The following is a 21,153-nucleotide window of genomic DNA, read 5'->3' as shown; positions in this document are numbered from 1 at the left end:
ATATTCAGGATCAGAGTAGTGGTACTGTGCTATGTCCATATATTCAGGATAAGAGTAGTGGTACTGTGCTGTGTCCATATACTCAGGATAAGAGTAGTGGTACTGTGCTGTGTCCATATATTCAGGATCAGAGTAGTGGTACTGTGTTATGTCCATATATTCAGGATAAGAGTAGTGGTACTGTGCTGTGCTCATATATTCTGGATAAGAGTAGTGTTACTATGCTGTGTCCATATATTCAGGATAAGAGTAGTGGTACTGTGCTATATCCATATATTCAGGATAAGAGTAGTGGTACTGTGCTGTCCCCATATATTCTGGATAAGAGTAGTGGTACTGTGCTGTGCTCATATATTCTGGATAAGAGTAGTGGTACTGTGCTGTGTCCATATATTTAGGATAAGAGTAGTGGTACTGTGCTATGTCCATATATTCAGGATCAGAGTAGTGGTACTGTGCTATGTCCATATATTCAGGATAAGAGTAGTGGTACTGTGCTATGTCCATATATTCAGGATAAGAGTAGTGGTACTGTGCTGTGTCCATATACTCAGGATAAGAGTAGTGGTACTGTGCTGTGTCCATATACTCAGGATAAGAGTAGTGGTACTGTACTGTGTCCATATATTCAGGATAAGAGTAGTGGTACTGTGCTATGTCCATATATTCAGGATAAGAGTAGTGGTACTGTGCTGTGTCCATATATTCAGGATCAGAGTAGTGGTACTGTGCTATGTCCATATATTCAGGATAAGAGTAGTGGTACTGTGCTGTGCTCATATATTCTGGATAAGAGTAGTGTTACTATGCTGTGTCCATATATTCAGGATAAGAGTAGTGGTATTGTGCTATATCCATATATTCAGGATAAGAGTAGTGGTACTGTGCTGTCCCCATATATTCTGGATAAGAGTAGTGGTACTGTGCTGTGTCCATATATTCAGGATCAGAGTAGTGGTACTGTGCTATGTCCATATATTCAGGATAAGAGTAGTGGTACTGTGCTGTGTCCATATATTCAGGATCAGAGTAGTGGTACTGTGCTATGTCCATATATTCAGGATCAGAGTAGTGGTACTGTGCTATCCCCATATATTCTGGATAAGAGTAGTGGTACTATGCTGTGTCCATATATTCAGGATCAGAGTAGTGGTACTGTGCTATGTCCATATATTCAGGATCAGAGTAGTGGTACTGTGCTATGTCCATATATTCAGGATCAGAGTAGTGGTACTGTGCTATCCCCATATATTCTGGATAAGAGTAGTGGTACTATGCTGTGTCCATATATTCAGGATAAGAGTAGTGGTACTGTGCTGTGATCATATATACAGTATAAGAGTAGTGGTACTGTGCTGTGCCCATATATCCTAAATAAGAGTAGTGGTACTATGCTGTGCCCATATATTCAGGATCAGAGTAGTGGTAATGTGCTATGTCCATATATTCAGGATAAGAGTAGTGGTACTGTGCTGTCCCCATATATTCTGGATAAGAGTAGTGGTACTGTGCTGTGCTCATATATTCTGGATAAGAGTAGTGGTACTGTGCTGTGTCCATATATTCAGGATAAGAGTAGTGGTACTGTGCTATGTCCATATATTCAGGATCAGAGTAGTGGTACTGTGCTATGTCCATATATTCAGGATAAGAGTAGTGGTACTGTGCTATGTCCATATATTCAGGATAAGAGTAGTGGTACTGTGCTGTGTCCATATACTCAGGATAAGAGTAGTGGTACTGTGCTGTGTCCATATACTCAGGATAAGAGTAGTGGTACTGTACTGTGTCCATATATTCAGGATAAGAGTAGTGGTACTGTGCTATGTCCATATATTCAGGATAAGAGTAGTGGTACTGTGCTGTGTCCATATATTCAGGATCAGAGTAGTGGTACTGTGCTATGTCCATAGATTCAGGATAAGAGTAGTGGTACTGTGCTGTGCTCATATATTCTGGATAAGAGTAGTGTTACTATGCTGTGTCCATATATTCAGGATAAGAGTAGTGGTACTGTGCTATATCCATATATTCAGGATAAGAGTAGTGGTACTGTGCTGTCCCCATATATTCTGGATAAGAGTAGTGGTACTGTGCTGTGCTCATATATTCTGGATAAGAGTAGTGGTACTGTGCTGTGTCCATATATTCAGGATCAGAGTAGTGGTACTGTGCTATGTCCATATATTCAGGATAAGAGTAGTGGTACTGTGCTATCCCCATATATTCTGGATAAGAGTAGTGGTACTATGCTGTGTCCATATATTCAGGATAAGAGTAGTGGTACTGTGCTGTGATCATATATACAGTATAAGAGTAGTGGTACTGTGCTGTGCCCATATATCCTAAATAAGAGTAGTGGTACTATGCTGTGTCCATATATTCAGGATAAGAGTAGTGGTACTGTGCTGTGTCCATATATTCAGGATCAGAGTAGTGGTACTGTGCTATGTCCATATATTCAGGATAAGAGTAGTGGTACTGTGCTATCCCCATATATTCTGGATAAGAGTAGTGGTACTATGCTGTGTCCATATATTCAGGATAAGAGTAGTGGTACTGTGCTGTGATCATATATACAGTATAAGAGTAGTGGTACTGTGCTGTGCCCATATATCCTAAATAAGAGTAGTGGTACTATGCTGTGCCCATATATTCAGGATCAGAGTAGTGGTAATGTGCTATGTCCATATATTCAGGATAAGAGTAGTGGTACTGTGCTGTCCCCATATATTCAACAAGGCTCCACAAGAGTATATCCACTTTTGACTCAATATATGACATATAGTGACATTCTGTCTCAGACCTTGAGGAGGAGCGTTGCCCATTCTTAGTATTCCCAGTATTCATTCAGTCGTCTCTATAGGACAATCTCTAATTCTCGATAGTAATGTATAGGTTGGAAATATCGGCATGGTTTTATGAAATCATACAGATTCCTTGGAGCGGCCGCTAAGCCGGACACAAAAACAGATTATGCATCTAAAATTTCTCACCAACTGTTCCCGTCTGCTTTGTATTCTCTGCGGTGGCGGCGGCAGCAGATCTGCTTGTACAGACAAATCCTATTGTGCAATTTGTGGTTAATCAGTTTTCCTGACTTAACTCCTTCTGTTTATGGGGAGAGACGCCGATGACAGACAGTGAAACCGGGACCTTAAAGCCACGAGACTAATGAATATTAACCTGGACTTGTTACCCAACATAACCCCAGTATGTCATCTTGTATCTGCAGACTATCTCACCTACCATGTGCATCACCACTAACACTCATGGCAATAGATTTAAAGGCATATTCCACCTTTCTTATACATAGGGCAAAAACAATAAAAAGCATACAAGTCCAATGTTTTATGCCATAATAAATGTGGAGGACTGTAGGCGAGAAGGGAGTCATAGTCGGTCATGGTTGGCTGTAATGCTCTGCACCAAAACCCAATAAGACCCATCCAGAAATCTAGTGCCCGTAGCAACTTACTATATAGGGACACACCTCTTTGTTAAAGGGATTTTCCCATTGACAGGTGTCTGAACGCTCGGGGTTCCAACTGCTTCTAGAATTTTGAATGCATGGTGCATCCAAGTATTTGCAAAAACAGACAAGTCCGGAGAGCCGTCAGGTCCTCTTTAAGTACTTGGCCTGCCAAAATCCTAAAGGGATCTACTGGCAATAACCGGTAATCACTGATACGAGACTGATGGTCCTGTGTCCTCAACATTAAATGGAGTGCCAATTACAAAGAGGTACCTGGGAATTCCTGTTCTCATGAGTGGGGGATCCCAGTGGTCAGACCCCACCGATCTTGTAGTTACCTGAATCCACCTTTATGATTCTCAAATTACTGAACTTTACTTACTTTTGCATTTCTTCCCATCTTCAGCCAAGATATATCCATCGAAGCATTTGCAGATATAGGATTCCTCATTATTTACGCAGAGGTGCTCACACCCGTGCTCTGTGGATTTGCAGACATCTTTATCTGTGAATGAAAGACCATGTAGTTACGATTAATACTCAGCGGGGATAGGATTTAGTGAGCACTATGCAATACTTAATAACGCCTGTGGTGGCGCTGCAGGGGAAGTGGATACTTGCTTCCAGATTACTCAAGAGATTACAGCTGGTCGCTTATTAATTCTCTATAGGACACCAGTGATGGTAACCAGGCTTACAGGAGTGTCTGTACTAATGTAAGTGTATGTGTCAGCACAAAGTATTACAATGGTCGTCCCATCATTAAATATCACATTCATTGTAGGAATCTAAAAAAATAATGCATTTGCAAACATAGAATGGTGCCACCTTGTGTTCACAGTGTATAGAAATGTGCACGTCCACCTGACGAGCTGAGTAATGGTGGACACACATGCTCAGTCCTTCTTCCCATGTCTCTAGATAGTGATGCTCTATTCACTGCAGAATAGTCAGGAGAATTATCTTACTGGACTAAAGGACTTGGATGAGTTGGAGTCGGGAAAGCCTGGACTCACAACTCAGGAAAACTGTCCAAATACAGCCCCCCCTATACCATAGGGCCCAATGGAAGTTTTGTCCTTCCCTAGCATAGGGCTCTGTGTAAGTTGACACCATTATCCCTATGGTTAAAGCGGCTCTTGGTGGGTGGTGAACCCTGAAAATCTCAATTTGTAATTAACCCTGCTCGCTCATCCCTACTTAGAGAATAGTGGAGCAATCTCATCCACTGCGCTCCTATTCATTACAGAGGGTAAATGGTCAGCCTGTGTGTCCCTGGCCTAACCCAGCAAACAGCCTTTTAGGACTTTTGGTACTGAAATGATTCATGGGATATTCTATTCTGTTAAAATATGGAAAAAACGGAAGACTTATCTGCAGCTGGAGACTCATCCTAGTGAGTGACTGCAAACACAACTCTGCTTCAATGGAACTTAATTATTTGCTGTTCCAACCATAGTTGTGGCTTACTTATCACAAGTCTGTGCATCTGTGTAGGAAAAGAGAATTAAAGAGGACCTTACATGTTATTGGGTTTTATACACCGCTAGAAAGCCGACAGTGCGCTGAATACAATGCACTGTCAGCTTTCCCATTATGTGCCCCAAGTCAGGAAATATCAGTGACCTTACCAATCTCTGCCCTCTGTCAGAGGGGGTGTTCATTACTGCCCAGTGATGAGGCTAAGCTGTGAAGAACGCGCCCCAGTACTAATCTATAGACAAGTACATTCGGGAAAAGGGGGGTGGGGGTTCCTCACAGCTTGGCGTCATCGCTGGGTGTTAAGGAATGCCCCCTCTGACTGTACAGGGCAATGGTCAAGAACGGTCAGCAGGGTGGTTCCTCAAAGCCCAGCTAGACTGTCAGGAACACCCTTCTGACAGTGGGCAGAGATCAGTAACGGCACATATGGGGCACATATTCAGGGCACTGTCGGCTTTCTAGCAGTATATAAAACTGCATGTGCCCAAGGACATGAAAGGATCTCCTTTATAACAGGGTAGAATAGATGACCCCAGCATGGATAGGTCATCAGTATGAAAATTCCATTTGGAGACAACGCTTTCAACACAAACTGAAACATGAATGCATCACCGCATGCACTCGGATGACACTTGGATGTCACGAGTGTCAAACAACTGCATTCTGTTGTAAACTCAGCCCCCAACTCGGATGCACGCTTGGTTGTGTGTATGGGCCCTTAGAAGGGAGCATTGAAACAGAGTTTGCCCTGCATTCTGCCCGCACACTCGGTCATGTGCATGAGGCCTCAACTTTTAATATACACACTTCTAGCAACAGATATCCAATGAGTTTTGCTTTTACATCTTTCTATTCCACTACATTACTAAGCTTCCAGTACAATTTTAATGGTCTTTCTATACAGTACATCTAAATGACACAGCCTGCACCGACGTCCCCTTATTATCCTGCACACTGTTACCAGTCATGTTGAGCTGAGCGTAAAAATGGGAAATAAAAAAAACACACTAATGAACGGGCGCAGAAAATTCTGCAAATTAAGTTACAGATCAAAGCAGGAAGAAGATGTAATGGGCCTTGAAATTTGTTTAGTGGGTCAGAAACAGAAGAGATTATGTAGGATCAGTCTCCGCGTATTGTACTGGTCTTTAGCTTCGCTCTGTATCTGATCAATAATAATCCTGCCTTAGTGATCAATGGTGTACAGAGAAGAGAGGGGGCGTCACAGCAAACAGGCACGGACTGGACACAGGATCTCCCAGTCAGACCCAAAACCAGGGTGGGTTCTTCTTGAACCAGGGTAGGCCTCCAGATCCATGACTACTGTTTGAGTGGTGCACAGTACAATACTCTCACTGTACTATAGAATACTCCTATGCTGTACAGATAGATCTTAATCCCGTCCTCGTTCCAGAAGCCCTTATTTTTTAATTTTCTGTTCATAGAGCTGTATTAGGGCTTACTTTTTGCTGGACCAACTTTACCTTGAGTTAGGGGGATATCGTCACTCCTTGGGGGAGACCACCGTATAGGTGTGTGGAGACTTATTAAGCCTTTAGCACTCCACTTTGCAAGGGACCATGGGAAGAATATGCAAATCTGTCTTCCATGACTTCCTAATTACATCATGGAAGACAGATTTGCATATTCTTCCCATGGTCCCTTGCAAAGCGGAGTGCTAAAGGCTTAATAAGTCTCCACACACCTATATGGTGGTCTCTCCCCAAGGAGTGACGATATTCCCCCTAACCCTGTCTAAGCCTCTCACCTCTACCAGGTTAGTCTTCTCTACACCAGGCTGACGAGATGCAATAACATTGAAACGTCCGTCCTCGGTTGAGAGACTATACCTGGTAATAATCGTAGCATCATTGCAAAACAAAGGCCTCTTGGAAGGTCGAGCATGATGCTAAAGGGAGCAAACCTTTATTGGGTTATTTCACTGAGATTCTGTCTTCCTAATTACATCAGGGAAGACAGGCTTGCACATTCCAGTGAGCGCCCTCTATTGGTTTACAACACTGAGGCACCTGACAACTTTACCTTGTAATGGTACCATTTAATTTCCCATATGATGTACCAGGAAGCTGAATGGGGTGGAATTAGAGAAAAACTTTGTTCTTATGGATTTAGTTTTTACGGCATTCGCTGTATGGCCGAAATGACCAGTTACTTATTTTCTGCAAGTCAGCACATTTATGGTGATACCAAATTTATATAGTTTTAGTTATGTGTTAACACCTTAAAAAAATCCCTATACTTTGAAACAAAACTTTTTCCTTACAGTCGCCATATTCTGACACCTATAATTTTTGTTATATTTCTGTATAAGGGGCTGCATAAAGCATCTTTCGTTCTGGGACCGTATGTAACTTTTATTCTTACCATTTGGGGAATATCATGTGTTCTGATCTAAAAAAAATTTGGAAGGCTAAGCTGCAAAAAAAAAAAAAGGTGGCTCAGCTCTTTTGATTTTTTTCTCACTATGGGAAAATATTTTTATTACTTTGTAATGCGGGTATTTTTAGATGTGGATATATGTATTTAACAAATATGTTATGCGTTTTCTAGGGAAAGGGTGGAGAATTTAATTTTTAGTTCTTTTTAATGTTTTTTTTTTTTTTTTTTAAATCTTTTTACTGTTATTTTTAGACTACCTAAGGTACTTGAACCCCAGGCAATCTGATCACTGATGCAATACACTGCTATGCTAACGCATTGCAATATATTGTAAAATGCCTTCAGTTGTATTACAGGCTGCCTAGAATAGAATCCTATTGAAGACAGGCCTGGACGCTTTCAATAGGCTTCAGGCTGCCTAGGCAATGGATTGTTGTCCCCCGATATCATTCCAGAGGCCTGCGATTCTATCAAAATAGCAGCACCCATGCACCACAGGGTCATGTTTGACTGATGCATCAGCAGGGTACTGCACTCAATCAGTATGGGCACTCATCATAGGCATTGCTGTCAGGTTTACATATCACGGCCATTGAAGCCATTTTTATCAATGTACTATTATGGTAGATGTCTGGAAAAGATTAAAGAGAACCTTTCACCGCCTTTCCAACAACTCCAGTTTTTTTCATCCTTCATCAGGCACCTCTCTACTGATTCCGACATAGTTGGAATCTTTTCTGTAACTCCTTCCATTCCTGAGCAATTAGTGCAGTCAGTCTCAGCACCCAATATGCTAATTAGGCTCTCTACTGTCAGGTGGGCGGTCCCTCTTTGTCGGCAGATATGTGGATACATATCCCTGGCTAAGTGCCTAAGACTAGGTTCCCGCCTGCAACTGCAATCTGCTTGCGGAGCGAAGAGTCCTGTACACGCAAAGGCTTAGCAAAGAGCAAACACTTGTACCATAACTTGTCAAGAACAGAATAACAGCCTCTTACTCTGACAGGTCTTCTTATCATCCCAAAGAAAATATCCTTCGAAGCACTGACACTTGTACGACCCTTCTGTGTTAACACACAAGTGCTCACAGCCATGTTGGTTCGAAGCGCAGTGGTCCACCGCTGAAATGCGAAATAATCTTGTTATGTACTGGACGGTATAAGACACGTCACGTCAGGACCAAAGGTTATCATATAACATAAAGCCTAATACATATTCACATGATCGAAGTCTATATGGAAATACATAAAACCCCTGAAAATCCATTCACACTGCCGCCATACACCTCTGCAGGTGCTTAGCCGAGATTCCTCTCTCCCTAGGTAGGTTGTACTAGGCTGATCTATTGTGTATGGGTTCCTTGGCAGTAAGGGTCAGGTGTAGGTTCTTATAACACCATGTCATGAAAAAAATAGGAACGTGTATGTAGAGTAAAATAGATCTTCTTACCTCTACAAGTCTTCTTATCGTCATTCAACACAAATCCTTCATAGCACTGGCACACGTAGGACTTGTCTGTGTTGGTGCAGATGTGTTGGCAGCCATGGTTCGATTCAGCACAATGATCAACCTCTAATGGAAAAGAAATAACGCATGATAACATTTTTTCCATTTACAATCTGATTTAGCCAAAATATGCTAATTTCTATGACTATGATAAAAAAAATTAGGGTCTGTAATAGCCACCCTGGTACTGCCATCTAAATGACCCTTATCTAACCATGTACATATCTTATCTACATATACTTTAAAGAGAACCTGTCACATTAATATTCAGTCCAATCTGTGCCATCATGTTATAGAGCCGGAGAAGCCGAGTAGATTGATATACAGTTGTGTTAGGAAATGTGTATTAGGAGTCCTATATGTGGCTTAGGAGTCAAGTGGGCGGTCCTACTCAGTGATTGACAGTTATGCACAGTCTAGAGACCACTCATTAAGGGCAATGGGAGAGTTTTCTAAATATTTTCTGTGCAGGGAACGGGAGCAGATAAAATGTAACATCATCTGTTGTCAGTAGCGGGTGTAATGATGGTCAGTGGTGTTATCTATAGAGGTGTTATCCTCTATTGTAATTCTGTCTGTGATTTAAATGAGATAATAGCTGCAAAGTAGACGCCTACAGAATTGGCAAGTGTCCGTTTATTATTCGGCTTAGTGGTCACAGTGAAAATTGCAGGATATGGCACTTTTTAAAAAACATAGATAGTGACAAGAGAAGTGAAAAAAAAAATAAAAATTCAAAGATTCTTAAACAATAGGTTTAAGGGCCCATGCACATGACTGAGTGCATCAAAGTTGGGGCCGAGTTTTTCATGGAATACAGTCAGATTATATCCGAGTGCGTTCCATAATAGATTCACATCTATGGGGCTTCCGGATCCATTCTGTTCTGATAACATGGATGATTATAGAACAGGTCCTGTTCTGCTCCATGTTATCGGAAGAGAATGGATCAGAAGCCCCATAGACATGAATGCATCACGGAATACACTTGGATATCATTCGACTGCATTGCGTGACAAACTCAGTCCCCCAACTCGGATGTATACTCGGCCATCTGCCTGGACCCTAACATAAAAACTTAGATACTTTTGTGGTGGAACATTTCCTATAAACATTATATAAGTGAGATATTCATTTATGGGTATTATTTAGCCCTGTCCATTATATATTTTTCATAGAACACCCTCACACTCCTTGCTGAGGCGCACATGTAACCTCTGACCCACTATCGCTGCACCACTGCCGATATGTACATTGTAAAACATCCATCCTAGCTTTCCATGGAATGTATTTCTCATGGCGGTTTCCTATGTTGACATGACATGTGGGACATCAAAACTAATCATATAATATTCCACGTAAATACTACTCGGTCTCAACTCTCTGAGGGACGTGACTGCAGCGGTCAGTCCTTGGACAATTAACCCATTGTATAAATCAGGTGCTAAAACAAGGCAAGTTACTTGTCATAGACATCATACAATACTAGGGTGGGTCCTGTCCATCAATACTATGTAATTCTAGAGGTGTCCGGGGACAAAATCTGTAGGAGGTCCCTGATTTCCCCGTCACATTACTGCTGACCTTGTACCCTGATTTCCCAACTGATACAGTCTCTTATGTGTGGACCGTAAGTTTCTCTACCTCTATAGTACGTACCCTCTTGGTTATCATAATATCATCATACCAAGAATTCTATACTAACCACCTCCAAGAGCCCAGACAAAGCAATGTTCACCATCTAGGATTACTCCATTACTCTCCTCCACCTCTGTGAATTTTTGTGGTCCAGTTTTAACCCCTGATGTCGTTTGCCAAGGGGCTACAAATGATGACATTAACATCTGATAGGCTACAAGAGTCTGTACATATAAAGACCAAGGAAAGAGCAAACACTTGTACCATGGCATGTCAAGAACAGAATACCAGCCTCTTACTCTGACAGGTCTTCTTATCATCCCGAAGAGAATATCCTTCGAAGCACTGACACTTGTACGACCCTTCTGTGTTGACACACAAGTGCTCACAGCCATGTTGGTTTGAAGCGCAGTGGTCCACCGCTGAAATGCAAAATAATATTGTCATGTACTAGACGGTATATGACATATCACGTCAGGACCATATAACGTAAAGCCTAATACATGTTCACGTGATCTAACCCTATACCGAAGTACATAAAACACCTGAAAACCCATACATGTATCCTGCAGACCAAAGAACCTCAGTCTTACAATGTGTATGGTCAAATTAAAGAGGACATTTCTAAACCTGCACTTATACCAGTTCTTAGCATCTGTTAATAGGCGCCGCTCCTCTGATTCCAGCACAGTTGGAATTTTATCTCTAGCCCCCACCATTCCTGAGCAACAAGTACTGTTAGCTTTGTTGACCTATTTGATGTGTTACTTAAGCTCTGTAATGGGTTCCTTGGCAGTAAGGGTCAGGTGTAGGTTCCTATAACACCATGTCATGAAAAGAATAGAATAGGAAAGTGTGTCTAGAGTAAAATAGAAGATGTTTTTACCTCTACAAGTCTTCTTATCATCATTCAACACAAACCCTTCATAGCACTGGCACACGTAGGTCTCGTCTGTGTTGGTGCAGATGTGTTGGCAGCCATGGCTCGATTCAGCGCAATGATCAACCTCTAATGGAAAAGAAATAACACATGATAATCTGATTTGGCCGAAATATGCTAATTTCTATGACTTTGATAAATATTATGTTCTGTAATTGCCAGACTGTGAGAAGCACCCTGGTACTGCCATCTAAATGACCTTCATACAACCATGTAATTATCTTATCTACATATACTTTAAAGAAAACTTGTCACATTAAAATGCAGTCCAGTCTCTGGGCATCATGTTATAGAGATGGAGATGCCAAGTAGATTGATATATAGTTGTGTTAGTAAATGTGTATTAGTAGTCCTATATGTGGCTTAGGAGTCCAGTGGGCGGTCCTACTCAGTGACTGACGAGCAGAGGCAGATAAACTGTAATATCATCTATTGTGAGGTAACAGCTGCAAAGGAAACCTCTATAGAATTGGCAAGTGTCCTTCTATTATTAGGCTTAGTGGCCATAGCATAAATTGCAGGATATGACACTTTTTTTTGAAAATAGAGATAGTGACAAGAATGATGAAAAAAAAATTCAAAGATTATATGTTTAAGAGCCCATGCACATGACTGAGTACATCCGAGCTGGGGGCCGAGTTTATCATGGAATACAGTCAGATTATTTCCGAGTGCATTCCGTGATAGATTCACGTCTATGGGGCTTCTGAATCCATTTCGTTATGATAACATGGATGATTATAGAACAGGTCTTGTTCTGCTCTGTGTTTTTGGAATAGAATGGATCAGAAGCCCAATAGATATGAATCCATCGCGGAATACACTTGGATATCATTCAACTGCATTGCGAGACAAACTCAGCCCCCAACTCGGATGTATACTCGGTCATGTGCCTGGGCCCTAACATAAAAACTTGGTTTAAAAATTAGATAATTTACTGCTGACACATTCCCTATAACCATTATATAAGTGAGATATTCATTTGTTGGTATTATTTAGCCCTGTCCATTATATATTTTTCATAGAACACCCTCACCCTCCTTGCTGAGGCGCACATGTAACCTCTGACCCACTATCGCTGCACCACTGCCGATATGTACATTGTAAAACATCCATCCTAGCTTTCCATGGAATGTATTTCTCATGGCGGTTTCCTATGTTGACATATCCATGTGGGACATCAAAACTAATTGTATAATGTTCCATGCAAATACTACTCGGTCTCAACTCTCTGTGGGACGTGACTGCAGAGGTCAGTCCTTGGACAATTAACCCATCAACTCATCAGCTGCTAAAGCAAGGCAAGTTACTTGTCATAGACATCATACAATGCTACGGTGGGGCCTGTCCATCAATACTATGTAATTCTAGAGGTGTCCGGGGACAAAATCTGTAGGAGGTCCCTGATTTCTTCTAGTCACATTACTGCTGACCTACGTCTGAAGAGGAAATAACTGGAGTGAGGTAACAATTGAAAATCTGTAAAATTTAAGAACCAAGATGGTATCTCACAGAAATGCACCAGTTGATATTTCTCTGAATCTTCACTACATAAACCCACATGCTTAGGAGACGTCCTACTACATATATACTACTTCTTTTCTGTTAGAAAAGTAGGTGATGTGATTTTAGTAAAGGCGACCTTCTTACCAGTGGCTGTATTTGATTGTTATCCACTCGCTACTGGTCCTCAGATGTGTCACGTGACCAACACTCTGACTCTCCAACTATCACAGCCTCTTATGTGTAGACAGGAACTCAATTCATTTCAGTGAAACTTAGTCCATGTATTGTCAATAATGCTAAAAGTCCCTCTCCTGGAATTCTGTTCAGACCATTAACCCCTTTCCAACTTTCACCATAATAGTATGGTGGATGTTCAATACTTAAATATGGCAGCCATTCAGGATTGACCTGGGGCTAGTGCCCACACTGATCACGGACATTGAGGCCCCCGAGCCATTTTGGCAAAGATTGTCGACACCCGAAACGAGATTCAGGGCCAGCAATCTGTTGCCGTTACAGCCAGGAGCCTATTGAAGGCTCCCAGGCTTGTCAGGCATTCATTTGTATGATAGGCTGCTTTATGCAGCCTGTCATACAAGTGCTGGTATTTTGCAATGGATTGCATTAGTGCTCACCCTGGATAACACCAACCTTCATGGAGGCAGGGACTACATTATGGGTTCTCCAGGTTTAGAAACATTTTATAGTTCCATTTTATAGTTAAGTTTGGGTACCCCTGCTTTAGACTACTGGATATTTTACGTAAACAATCACAGTGCAATGTAAAGGAGTGTTTCAGTACTTTTGTTAATGTATAGGGAGACCTAAAGTAACAAAAACTATATACTCATCGTTCTGTTCGGCCGGAAATCCAGCGGAGAGTTTATGTTCATGTCCTTGGGCAACACCGGGGACCCAATCAAAGACTCTCCACTGGTTCCCCAAACCCATTAAACATACACTGTGTTAAGAAGGCCTAACATAGACTGGGCAGAAGATGTAGTTGAGAAGTTTCCATGCACAGGAAAAAAAGGTCACTAAACATTCTCTACATGGCTGCCATTCCTTACAGCGCAGGCCCCTGACTCATGGAGAACTCCATATAATTGCATTGTAAATGTGTCTCCTTTTAATGATTCATGTTTTCCATCTTTTCTTTGTATACCATGGCCCCTGGAGTGCTCCCATAACTAAAGCAGGTGAGGACTAGGGACCTTGACCATTGCTCCATTGGAACCTAGCAACCAATCCAGGAATCTGGAGACTCTATAGCCCATTATTCTACCGTATGTAGACTCTAACTCAGTCATATTATATTCACAACCTCAAAAACATTGGATGAACAAAGCATTACATTCCAACAGACATAATATGGGCAAACTGTGCATGAAATTATAGAGGACAATGACAACCACATGTGATGTATACATGCTATACAATATAATATTCTTCTGTTGCCAGTAGCTTTCTAGAATAGCTCTTCAGTGTTTCATACACATAGTCCTACATACAATTTACTACCTGTGGCTTGTTCTTTGTGACACATAATACTCTTGCATTGGTTGCAGTGCGGGTGGCCCTGTTTTTTTCTGCAGGCTTTGATTACACAGCGTTTCCTCCAGTTACCATAATAATTCATTCCGAGACAACCATTGTAAACTGAGAATATTAATTTGATCCCATAACTCTATGGAAAATTCTGGGGAAAAGCCCCAAAGGGGTAAAATAATAAAATATATAAATTAAAACTAAATATGCAAATAACTAATATAGAAAAGCAAGACCTTATATAGAAGTTAAAAAAGTGCTGTTAGAAGCTGGGGAATCACTACAGTACAGTACATGTAATACAGGTAGAGAGCAGTACAGTACATGTAATACAGGTAGAGAGCAGTACGGTACATGTAATACAGGTAGAGAGCAGTACAGTACATGTAGTACAGGTAGAGAGCAGTACGGTACATGTAGTACAGGTAGAGAGCAGTACAGTACATGGAGTACAGGTAGAGAGCAGTATAGTACATGGAGTACAGGTAGAGAGCAGTACGGTACATGTAATACAGGTAGAGAGCAGTACAGTACATGTAATACAGGTAGAGAGCAGTACGGTACATGTAATACAGGTAGAGAGCAGTACAGTACATGTAGTACAGGTAGAGAGCAGTACAGTACATGGAGTACAGGTAGAGAGCAGTATAGTACATGGAGTACAGGTAGAGAGCAGTACAGTACATGGAGTACAGGTAGAGAGCAGTACGGTACATGGAGTACAGGTAGAGAGCAGTACGGTACATGTAATACAGGTAGAGAGCAGTACAGTACATGTAGTACAGGTAGAGAGCAGTACAGTACATGGAGTACAGGTAGAGAGCAGTATAGTACATGGAGTACAGGTAGAGAGCAGTACAGTACATGGAGTACAGGTAGAGAGCAGTACAGTACATGGAGTACAGGTAGAGAGCAGTACGGTACATGTAATACAGGTAGAGAGCAGTACAGTACATGTAGTACAGGTAGAGTGCAGTACAGTACATGGAGTACAGGTAGAGAGCAGTACGGTACATGTATTACAGGTAGAGAGCAGTACAGTACATGTAGTACAGGTAGAGAGCAATATGGTACATGTAGTACAGGTAGAGAGCAGTACAGTGCATGTAGTACAGGTAGAGACCAGTACGGTACATGTAGTACAGGTAGAGAGCAGTACAGTGCATGTAGTACAGGTAGAGACCAGTACGGTACATGTAGTACAGGTAGAGAGCGGTACGGTACATGTAGTACAGGTAGAGAGCAGTACAGTGCATGTAGTACAGGTAGAGAGCAGTACAGTACATGTAGTACAGGTAGAGAGCAGTACAGTACATGTAATACAGGTAGAGAGCAGTACGGTACATGTAGTACAGGTAGAGAGCAGTACAGTGCATGTAGTACAGGTAGAGAGCAGTACAGTACATGTAGTACAGGTAGAGAGCAGTACGGTACATGTAGTACAGGTAGAGAGCAGTACAGTACATGTAGTACAGGTAGAGAGCAGTACGGTACATGTAGTACAGGTAGAGAGCAGTACGGTACATGTAGTACAGGTAGAGAGCAGTACGGTACATGTAGTACAGGTAGAGAGCAGTACGGTACATGTAGTACAGGTAGAGAGCAGTACGGTACATGTAGTACATGTAAAGAGCAGTACGGTACATGTAGTACAGGTAGAGAGCAGTACGGTACATGTAGTACAGGTAGAGAGCAGTACGGTACATGTAGTACAGGTAGAGAGCAGTACGGTACATGTAGTACAGGTAGAGAGCAGTACGGTACATGTAGTACAGGTAGAGAGCAGTACGGTACATGTAGTACAGGTAGAGAGCAGTACGGTACATGTAGTACAGGTAGAGAGCAGTACGGTACATGTAGTACAGGTGGAGAGCAGTACGGTACATGTAGTACAGGTGGAGAGCAGTGCAGTACATGTAGTACATGTAGAGAGCAGTACGGTACATGTAGTACATGTAGAGAACAGTACGGTACATGTAGTACAGGTAGAGAGCAGTACGGTACATGTAGTACAGGTAGAGAGCAGTACAGTACATGTAGTACAGGTAGAGAGTAGTACAGTACATGTAGTATAGGTAGAGAGCAGTACGGTACAGGTAGAGAGCAGTACAGGACATGTAGTACAGGTAGAGAGCAGTACAGTACATGTAGTACATGTAGAGAGCAGTACGGTACATGTAGTATAGGTAGAGAGCAGTACAGTACATGTAGTACAGGTAGAGAGCAGTACAGTACATGTAGTATAGGTAGAGAGCAGTACAGTACAGGTAGAGAGCAGTACAGGACATGTAGTACAGGTAGAGAGCAGTACGGTACATGTAGTACAGGTAGAGAGCAGTACGGTACATGTAGTACAGGTAGAGAGCAGTACAGTACATGTAGTACAGGTAGAGAGCAGTACAGTGCATGTATTACAGGTAGAGAGCAGTACGGTACATGTAGTACAGGTAGAGAGCAGTACAGTACATGTAGTATAGGTAGAGAGCAGTACGGTACAGGTAGAGAGCAGTACAGGACATGTAGTACAGGTAGAGCTCTATTTCTGCTTATTTTTACTGAGAATGAAAACTATTGGAATGGGAGAACCAAAATGAAAATGGCTGTTGCTCCAGAGGTGGGGCCCTACTTTTAACCTCATATATTAGTGTAAAACTACCAAGAAGTAGCTCCCGCCCTAGAGGAATCATGGTAACTATGTAATGCTACACAGAGTTTACTGCATACTGTTATATTATTGAGTTTAATGTACAAACCAAACTTCCTCTAGAGGCATCTGAAGGCAGACAGGGGTTTATCATTTAAAGGGAACCTTTCACCACCTCCACCAAATCCAACTCATTGCATCTGTCAATAGGCGCAGCTCCACTGATTTCAGCACAGTTGGATTTTTTCCTCTAACCCCCACCATTCCTGAACAAACAGTACTGTTACTTTTAGAACAATTATTCTCTCTACTGTCAGGTGGGCGGTCCTCAACTAGATCAGAATGGCAGGCACCTCCCACCTGACATCAGAGAGCACAGTTGTGCTGAATATAAAAGCAATGATTGCTCGGGAATGGCGGGGGCTAGAGAAAAAATTCCACCTGTGCCAGAATCAGTAAAACGGAACCTATTGTAGAATGTCAAGAGTTGGAGTTGCCGGAGGTAGTGCAAGATTTCTATAACTTGACATCTCTGTTATGTATGTGGAACTCTGTATTAGAAGAAACAAAATTCCAAACAGAATAAAGATATATTGGTAAATTAATCAAAACCAGCGCAGTGTTAAAGGCCAAAGATTCACTTTAAAGACGTCCATAGTTCTCACATTCACAAATCTCAAGGCGTTTGGCAGAATGTGGAGATCTCCTTTAAGTAATATAGAATGAATGTAATGCCAGTAACTAGAGAGTGGTCCGGGGTGCCAGATGCTTACAATTACTGCTGACTCTGGATGAGATGAGCACTGGCTCGCTGACAATATTCCCAGCACTCATGTTTCTCCTCCTTACATATAACTCTGTACTTCAGGGACCAAATAAAACAATGAATCATGTCGCCCTAAATCCTAAGTGCCTGCAGGTACAGCCTCGTACGAGGACTGCCGGGAAGTCTGCTGCGAAGTGTAAAACCGGCCCAACAGCTGTTTGTAGAGAGCTTTCTGCAAGAAAACTCAACATCTGTTTATCTTAGAATAAAATTTTAGGACTTTTTTTTTTTCTATTTTGGCTCGAAATAATGTCTAGTCCCGTGACTGGAGAATAAAGAAATAAAGGAAACGTGGCCAAGGTTACGACATACTATGGAGGGCCGTAAATGATGGGGATGTTTAAGACTGTCGCCAAGACCATCACCAGCATATAGTGTAAGATATAGGGGGCGATATACTATCAAGGGTATAATAATTGGGATTATAGAACTAGGGTCAGGGGATAATCATACACATTAGGGAGAGTGTGTGCCTACATAGGCAGTACGGAGACTTACAAGTCATTCCTGCTCTGCTAGGGATTCTGGGTAAAAAATATGCAAATCTATTCTCCAGGATATAATTAGGAGAACAGTGCACTCTGTACGCCGTCCTCTAGAAGGCAGCATCCTTAACATCATGCGTGACTCAGTTAATAAGCCTACTATCATGATGCGGATTTCATTGCCAAATTAGTATTTCTATTCCAAAAGGAACAGATTCCCAGCTATGGACAGCACTGTTTCGGCCTATTGGGCCTCCTCAGCATAGGCGGCATACAGAGTGCACTGTTCAGCTAATTACATCCTGGAGAATAGATTTGCATATTTTTTACTGATTATAGAACTAGTAAGTGTTCAACTACTAGAGGGATCACCATTGGACCCTCCCCAATTACAAGAATGGGGGTCCCGTATTCCCCATTTTAATGGGGTGGAAGTCATACAAGTGTGCTGCATCTATAGAACTAAACATGTTATATCTCCCATAGACTTTGAATGGAGTGGCAGCATGTACGCGTGACCACTGCTCTGTTCAACTAATCAGCAGAGATGCCAGCCCTTCACAGGGTAAGTCGTTGTGAAAGTGGGAGTGGCCTTTTAAGGGGCGTGGCCTTGATAAAGGGGCACAGTTACATATATGCACTATATAATACTACTGCAGCTTGGTATACGAAAAACCTATAGAAGTAGTACATACTTTGTTTCGTGGGTTCAAATCCCCACAGATACCTAATGAAAACATTTATAAAGTTAAAGTCTAAATTGATAAATAGATTTCCCGGGAACCTCCTTATTAATATCCACTAGACTGAGGTGATGTCAATGTGCGGCGAATATTATTGAGGTGGCATCCAGATGGAAGAGACTATTGCTCGGGTGAGACGACCTGAAAACCGCGAGACCCCCGAGTATACCGGGTGAGTGGACACGTCTGAATCAGACACTTATAACCTGTTTCTGAGAAATTCCTTTTTGTTCCAAAACTAACAAGCAGTTTATGCCCATTTGCTGCTCTAACAGACCCCAATCGTCTGTAACAGCTCTGATAAGATTTTCAGCAGTGGGAATGTACACTCATTCAGGAATAAGAGCAGCGATGAAGTCAGGCATTGACATTGGACCATAAAGCATGGTTTGGTGTTAATAGACCGACCCATCCCAAAGGTATCTTATAGGGCTGAGGTCAGAGCTCTGTGCAGGCTGGCCAAGGTTGTTCACACAATTCGGCAAATGCTTTTTATAGGGACTTTGTGCACAAGAGCATTGTCCAGCTGGGGACACGACCGACCCTGCCTAGAAACCCACTGTATGATGTTACATTAAGATTTATCTTTGCTTCTGATCAGAGTTCAACCCAATCCATGAAAAACAATCCTAGACCATTATTCTTTATCTGCATGTTTTACAGCTATTGATGCTCATAATGTCCGGGGGCCACTATGGGACATTATACTGTATGGTGGGGCCACTACGAGACATTATACTGTATGGCGGGGCCACTACGGGACATTATACTGTATATAGGGGCCACTACGGGACATTATACTGTATGAAGGGGCCACTACGGGACATTATACTGTATGGATGTGTCACTATGGGACATTATACTGTATGGCGGGGCCACTACGGGACATTATACTGTATGAAGGGGCCACTACGGGACATTATACTGTATGGATGTGTCACTATGGGACATTATACTACATGAAGGGGCCACTACGGGACATTATACTGCATGGAAGGGCCACTATGGGACATTATACTGGATGAAGGAGTCACTTGGGACATTATACTGCATGAAGGAGTCACTTTGGGACATTATACTGTGTGGAGAGACCACTATGAAACATTATTCAGTCTGGAAGGCCAATATGAGACATTATTCTTTCACTGGGATCTTTGGCGAGAAGGAATGCGAGGGGCCCTATCTTTCCGAACAGTCCTTGACCCTGATATTCTTAATCTGCCCCTGTCATCCATGTTACTGCTAATGTTTGACTTTGAGAAGTCAATGGTTGCTTCATTTTATGCACCTTTTGGCAATGAATATAAATGAGCCTACTTACTACAAGGATGGGGCCCCACGTGGCGTAAATGCTTCAGTTTAGCAGCGTTGAAAATGATGCAGTAAAAACAGCAGCGTTTTACAGTTACTGCAAGGTGGATGGGATTCTAGTGAAGACACCTTGTGAAAAAATACACGCAGAAGACACGCTACGATTTCCAAAACTGTTACGGTTTCCCTATAGGTGTAATGGAAGTAGAAAGTCCGCAGAAGAAACCTATGTGTATTTTCTGTGAAAAGCTCTGTAGGAAAAACCATAATATGGACAATGGCTGCACGTTGTGGATGCCACCCTGGTTGCGTGGTGTGTGACCACCCTAACAAACTGCACCATTATCAATAAGACCACATGCCAGCAAAGATTTTCTTGCAATGCGACTGCCTTATGCGCCACGTACAGCCTTACCCTTACAGAAAGAACAATTTTCTGCAGTATTTAGTGTAAAAGAACAGATTATCCAGAGGGTCGGTATTCTCCGCTGTATGTGCCTCACCCTCCAGCTAGCGCGCGGCAGAGCCAGCTGTAACATATCAGCACCATATTGTTTACATGTATGTCGGAGCTGCAGTATTCTGACTTCATTTCTGTTTCCTGCCTTGTATAATTGCAGTAATCACTTTGGTTGTGTTTTTTTTTTTT

General features: G+C 42.0%; 1 protein-coding gene across 1 annotated transcript in view; it reads right to left on the bottom strand.

Annotated features, from left to right (window-relative positions):
* Positions 1-21,153, bottom strand: part of MATN2 (matrilin 2) — a 77,070-nt gene that overhangs the window by 16,122 nt on the left and 39,795 nt on the right. The window contains exons 9-13 of the mRNA XM_075270304.1: positions 11,388-11,510; positions 10,801-10,923; positions 8,807-8,929; positions 8,356-8,478; positions 3,858-3,980 (exon numbers count right to left, since the gene is read on the bottom strand). Coding sequence (XP_075126405.1) covers positions 3,858-3,980; positions 8,356-8,478; positions 8,807-8,929; positions 10,801-10,923; positions 11,388-11,510 — 615 coding nt within the window. The remainder of the gene's footprint in view (positions 1-3,857; positions 3,981-8,355; positions 8,479-8,806; positions 8,930-10,800; positions 10,924-11,387; positions 11,511-21,153) is intronic.

This window comes from Leptodactylus fuscus, chromosome 4, assembly GCF_031893055.1.
Source record: "Leptodactylus fuscus isolate aLepFus1 chromosome 4, aLepFus1.hap2, whole genome shotgun sequence".
In the NCBI taxonomy this organism is placed as follows: Eukaryota; Metazoa; Chordata; class Amphibia; order Anura; family Leptodactylidae; genus Leptodactylus; species Leptodactylus fuscus.
The sequence above is the reverse complement of the archived record's forward strand: the minus strand, read 5'-3'. Positions and strand labels throughout refer to the sequence as shown.